This window comes from Musa acuminata, chromosome BXJ1-8 (genome assembly GCF_036884655.1).
Source record: "Musa acuminata AAA Group cultivar baxijiao chromosome BXJ1-8, Cavendish_Baxijiao_AAA, whole genome shotgun sequence".
NCBI lineage: Eukaryota > Viridiplantae > Streptophyta > Magnoliopsida > Zingiberales > Musaceae > Musa > Musa acuminata.
The window spans coordinates 10,115,103-10,121,893 of NC_088334.1; the positions used below are offsets into that span (position 1 = coordinate 10,115,103).

The 6,791-nt window shown below is 41.3% G+C and overlaps 1 protein-coding gene across 1 annotated transcript; it reads left to right on the forward strand.

The window, feature by feature from the left end:
• The first annotated feature begins 5,662 nt into the window (after positions 1–5,662).
• Positions 5,663–6,496, forward strand: LOC135588983 (thaumatin-like protein 1). The gene has a single exon (XM_065081311.1). The coding sequence runs from the start codon at positions 5,798–5,800 to the stop codon at positions 6,494–6,496; it is 699 nt and encodes a 232-aa protein (XP_064937383.1). The 5' UTR covers positions 5,663–5,797.
• Positions 6,497–6,791: the final 295 nt, after the last annotated feature.

The window sequence follows — 6,791 nt, forward strand, 5'->3', positions numbered from 1 at the left end:
AATCTCTTGCCCTAAACCCTAGTAACAATCTAAAGAGAATAACTGGGATACAAGGATCATGTCACTGCCTATAATATCTAAAACCTCCCCAAGTAATCACAGCAAGAGTCTACTGTAGATTTGATCTAACCTGAGATGAGAACACTACTAGATGATTGAGAACAGCCTCTCTGCGTTGTCCTTGTCTTCTTCCCTTTCTTTCTCTTCCTTTTTTGTCTTGTTTTCTTCCTTTTCTTTAGAATCCCGTGGCTATTTTCTTCTCCCACGTTGCTGCCCAATTTATGCCTTTTTCTGCCTCTAAAACGTAGCCACCACACCCCTTATAATGTTAATTATGGTTAGGTTAAGAGGGGGTGAGGGTTGTGGGCTGCCCAAGCCCACTATGGGATGAATTTGTGGGCTGCCAACCCAACAACCTCCCCCTTCAGCCCATAAGAGAGGCTGTCCCATGACTCCTCAATGTGAAGCCATGCCGACCAGTTGTCGGCATATCTCCTGCCTTTCTTTTGGTAAGGTCTTTATTCCATTTGGTAGCAGTACCAAATCATAAGTGTGGTTCTTCTGAATAGCATCCATCTCTTCCTGCATAGCAACTAACCACTTCTCTTTCTGCTCAGTTTCAACTACTTCCTGGTAACTCTCTGGTTCACCTGCATCAGTAAGCATCACATACTCATCTGTAGAATATCTTCTGGAAGGTTGAAGTTGTTTAGAAGATCTTCTCAATTGAGGTTCTGTTGGAACTTGCTCTCCTGCTTCTTCTTGCTCAACATGTCCTGCAGGTAGATCAACATTAGGCTCTACACCATCTTCTTGCATATCTCCCCCATCACCCTGATATACTGGAGGAATAATTGCGTCACAATCTGCTAATCCTTCTGCAGAAGTATTGGCTAGTGCCTTCTTCTTCAAATCTTCAAAAGTTTGATCCTCAAAGAAGACTACATCTCTGCTTCTAAACACCTTTTGCTTTTCTGGATCCCAAAGCCTGTAACCAAAATGATCATATGAGTAACCAAGAAAAATACATTCTTTAGTCTTACTATCCAGCTTGGACCTCTCATTATCTGGAACATGTGCAAATGCACGATAACCAAACACTCTCAAATGCTTGTAGGAAACATCTTTCCCTGACCATACATGCTCTGCAACATCACCATCTAAGGCTGTACATGGTGATAAATTGATCACATCAACCGCATTCCTCAAAGCCTCATCTCAAAACCTTTTGGGTAGCTTGGCCTGTGAAAGCATACATCTGATCTTTTCCATGATGGTGCGATTCATCCTCTCTACAATTGTATTATGCTGAGGTGTACCAGGAACTGTCATCTCATGTTGGATCCCATGTGACCTGCAATAGTCATTAAACAATCCTATATACTCACCACTATTATCTGATCTTATGCGTTTCAATTTTCTTTCCGTCTCCCTTTCAACCTTGGCATGAAACTCTTTAAAGACATTAATAACATGATCTTTTAGTCTTCAAAGCATAGGCCCAAACTTTCTTGGAAAAATCATCTATAAAAATGACAAAATAAAGTGCACCACTTATACCAAGAACATCAACAGATCCACCAGGAGTTTTTGTCCTCAAAGGACCACATACATCTGTATAAACACGGTATAAGGCATGCATTTTTCTAGACAAAGCAGGACTAGCAAATGAAACTCTATGTTGTTTATCTGCCAAACAATCAATACAAGAGTTCAGATGTATACCTCTAAGGTCTAGTAATACCTCTCTCTTGGAAAGAGCTTACAGCCCCTTCTTGCTCATGTGTCGCAGTCGCCTATACCACAACTCTATGCTGAAGTCTTTTTCTGTGGCATTTAACTGCTCACCATAAGCTTTAGCCTGCAACATATACAAAGTATGACATTTCTTTCCATTAGCTATAACAAGAGAATCCTTATTGAGCTTTCATTGCCCTTTGTGAAATCTGCTATAATAGTTTTCATCATCTAGCCTTCCAACTGAAATTAAATTCAGCCTCAAGTCAACCACATGTCTCACATCCTTAAGTACCAATTTACAGCCTAGGTTGGTCTTTAAATGGATATCACCCATGCTTATAATGTTTGCTGTGCCATAGTTGCCCATCTTGACAATACCAAAATTTCCAGACCTGTATGTAGCAAAAAACTCCCTCTGTGGTGTAGCATGATAAGAAGCATCTGTGTCAATCACCCACTCAAGATCCTGACACACACAAGAAAAAATATCATCAGAAGGAGACAAAATCAAATAATCACCACCCTGCATTGTAGTTGTGATATTATCTTTTGACTCTATAGACTCCACTTCTTTTCCCTTTTTCTTACTTTTCTTAGGTTGCTTACATTGGTTCTTGTAATATCCTTTCTCACCATAATTATAGCAAATAATATCTTTTCTTGATCTTGACTTACTTTTACCCATGCGTGAACTACTTCTAGACTTTGACCTTCCTCTATTCTTTGAGATAAGTGCTTGTGAATCATTCTGAAATGTTGTCGAACTCTTTCTTCTCAACTCCTCATTCAACAAATTGCTTGTTACTTGACTCATAGTGACAACACCATCTGACGCAGAATTACAGAGGGAAACCACCAGTGTCTCCAAACTTTTTGGTAATGAACTGAGAAGTAACAATGCTTGCAACTCATCATCAAAAGATATTTTCATAGAGGATAACTTGTTAGTAATACTTTATATTTTATTCAAATGTTCAACAATAGAAGCACCCTTTCTATATTTTAGGTTCACAAGTTTTCTGATCAAAAAAGCTTTGTTGCCAGTTGTTTTTCTTTCATGGAGACTTTCCAACTTTTTCTAAAGAGAATATGCAAAAATTTCAGTAAAAACATGGTGAAAGACACTATCATCAAGCCACCGTCGAATAAATCCAATTGTTTTTCGATCTAACCTCTTCCACTCATCATTTGTCATAGTTATGGATTTTGCACTATCCCCCTACAAAAGTCCATACAAATATTTGCAAGAGATCTTCCATTCTTAGTTTCCATATCATCAAATTGTTTCCATTTAAACTAATCATGCGAGAAACATTACTGGCCTCCATGTTCAAATACAAAATTAAATCACCAAAACCCCTTGCTCTGATACTAGTTGATGGGGATATAAATAGGAATAACCTTTGTATATGAACAAATACTAGAAAACCATAATACGCAGCGGAATTAAATGGAACCACAATAAAATAGAACACCAAGATATATATGGAAAACCAGTTCAATGTGAAGGGTAAAAACCATGGGGCAAACTAGGGATAATCCACTATTATAATAATGAATATACAAATCTCAATCTCTTGCTCTAAACCCTAGCAACAATCTTAAGAAAATAACTGGGATACAAGGATCATGTCACTGCCTACAATATCTAAAACCTACCCAAGTAATCACAGCAAAAGTCTACTGTAGATTTGATCTAACCTGAGATGAGAACACTGTTAGATGATTGAGAACAGCCTCTCTGCGTTGTCCTTATCTTCTTCCCTTTCTTTCTCTTCCTTTTCTGCCTTATTTTCTTCCTTTTCTTTGGAATCCCATGGCTATTTTCTTCTCCCACGTTGCTGCCCTATTTATGCATTTTTCTTCCTCTAAAACGCAGCCACCATAGCCCTCCTAATATTAATTAGGGTTAGGTTAAGAGGGGCTGTGGGCTGCCCAAGCCCACTATGGGCTGAATCTGTGGGCTGCCAGCCCAACAGTCTGGTAGATTCTCGTGCCTCTCCAGGGACTGTGGCACTGGGTAGGTGGCGTGCAATGGGGCAGGAGGAGCGCTGCCGACCACACTCGTCGAGTTCACCCTGCAGGGCGACGGAGGCAAGGATTTCTACGACATGAGCTGTGGCGATGGCTTCAACGTGCCGGTGTCGGTCATTCCCAGCGGGGGGTCGAACTGCAACAGCACGACGTGCCGGACGAACATCAATGCGCGGTGCCCCACGGAGTTGTAGATGCTGGCGTCGGACGAGAGCGTGGTGGGGTGCAAGAGCGCATGCTTAGCCTTCGACACGGACGAGTATTGCTGCAGGGGTCAGTACGGTATCCTGGACACATGGAAGCCCACCAGCTACTCCAAGATGTTCAAGGATGCGTGTCCTCAAGCTTATAGTTATGCTTATGAGGACAAGAGTAGCACCTTCACCTGCGTGGGGGCTAATTACGATATCACCTACTGCCCTTGAAACCAACGTACATCTATCACAAGCTTCTTCTTATCTCGCTTTGGCTCCGAGAGAGCATAAATAAAAGAAGAGTTTCAAAGTTCTATTCGTATCATTTGACTTCCATCTTTCTTGCTTTGGACATCGATCATTCATTTCTAGGGAACAAAATGCATACAACATGTTGCCTGATGAGATAAACAAAGGAACAAACTTTATATACGAACAAATATAAATCGATCGTAACACACAACAGAATTAAATAAAAATCACAATCAAATAGGACATTAAGATTTACGTGATAAAAATCATTGGTAAACAAAAGAAAATTCACTATAAGAATAATGAATATACAAATATCAGAATCTCTTGCCAAAAACCAAAACAATAATTACAAAAGAATAACTAGGATGCAAGGATTACGTTACTGTATACAATATCCAAATTCGTTTTAAGTAATTAAAACAAGAATCTATTATAGATCTGATCTTACCCAATATGAGAATACTGCTTAGATTGGATGATTGAGTATAGCCTCTATATTGTCCTTGTCTTCTTTTCTTTTATTTTCTATTATTTTTATATCATTTTCTTAAGTTTTTGCATCTTTTTTCATAGCCACCATACACCATTTATTAGATCTAGATTTATGTTAATAATGGAAAATGAGCTGTTAAAACCCATTATGAGCTGAACCAATGGGTCGTCTGTCGAACATTCTCAAACTATACAAGAAGGATAAATAGATAAAAATTTATAATTGACAAGAACAGAACAACAAGATGGCTGACTCACCTTTGGTGGATACATTGACGTCAAGATTGGGACGAGGAGGAGCTTCTATGCTTTGTTACCTTATATGATTCAAACATGTCTTTGTTCTTGAATGTAGCCTATTCTTTTTTTTTTTGGCACCTAAAGGATGGAGGTGACGATAGAAAGAATGAGAAAACGAATGACCGCACTATTGAATAGTGTAGGCAAAGAGAGATCGAAAAGGAAGAGAAGAGAAGAGAGAGAGGGAGAGAGAGGAAAGGGAGATTTGACAATGGGACGATAAAAAAACAGAGAGTAGTGGTCGCAAATAAAAAAATACAGCAGAAAGAAACCAAAACCCACTGGCCACATGGCCGCAGCTCCGCAGGCCTCAGCCCACTGTGGTCGTAGAATCGAACGTTATGTCTTCATACCGGTTGAGCCGATGCATTGATCTTAAGGTTGTGGTGTGAAGAGTCAAACAAAGTGCCATTGCAGGTCAAAAAACAATTTGATTTTAATTAGAGTTATGTTCTCAAAGAAAAAAATATGATTAATTAATCTAACACTGTAATATTCTGATAATTAGGTTGGACCCACGACTCGAGTAACACACAACGAAAGAAGAAAACCTACGAGCTGGCTCTGATCTGGACCAGCTACATACCAAAGTTGTGCTTTGGCTGCGACATGACTTGCTCAAACTGGCCTTTCCCCTCTGCCCTTTGACGCCCACAGGCGAAGTAGAACTTTAGTCGCAGCACTGTCTCTGTCGCCTTCTTCGTCGCCATCCTGATCTCAGGTCCGTGATCATTGGTTCTATGTATGCCTTCCCTTGACATTGTTATGTCATTCGTTCATGCATGATACTTGTTGATGCTTCTTCAGGCGCACGCTCCGCCACCTTTAGCTTCAAGAACAACTGCTCCTTCACTATTTGGCCTGCCTCGTTGGCCAATTCCGACAAAGGTGCTCTTTCCCAGACCGGATTCCAGCTGGACAGTGGCGCCTCCTTTTCACTGGACGCGCCACCCGCCTGGGGAGGCCGGCTGTGGGCTCGGCAAACGTGTTCCACCGACTCGGCGGGCAAATTCTCGTGCATCACCGGGGACTGCGGCACTGGGCAGGTGGCGTGCAATGGGGCGGGAGGAGCGCCGCCGACCACGTTCATCGAGTTCACCCTGCAGGGCTACGGAGGCAAGGATTTCTACGACGTGAGCTGCGTCGACGGCTTCAACTTGCCGGTGTTGGTCGTTCCCAGCGGGGGGTCGAATTGCAACAGCACGTCGTGCCCGGTGAACGTCAACGCGCTGTGCCCCCAGGAGTTGCGGATAACAGCGCCGGACGGGGGCGTGGTGGGGTGCAAGAGCGCATGCTTAGCCTTCAACACGGACGAGTACTGCTGCAGGGGCCAGTACGGTAGCCCGGACACTTGCAAGCCCTCCTACTACTCCCAGATCTTCAAGAATGCATGTCCTCAAGCATATAGTTATGCTTATGATGATAGGACCAGCACCTTCACCTGTGTGGGGGCTAACTACGATATCACCTTCTGCCCTTGAAACGGATGTAAGTTAAAGACGCGCTTAGTCTTGTTTCGTTGACAGAAGAAGAACATTAAAAGAGTTTTTGAATTCCTACCTAAATGTTGTTTGACTTGTACCTTTTTTTTCTTTTTTTGTTCATCATCGATCTAGAGAACAAAATGCATGCAACACAACTATGAAATTATACCATGTTGGGATCCTAAAATAATTTAAAATTTTTGGAGTTAATATCCTAGGAGAACAAGAGATCTTGATTTGAGAATTTTTTTTTCGTAAAAGTAAAAAATCTTAAAAATTAACGTTTATTTTT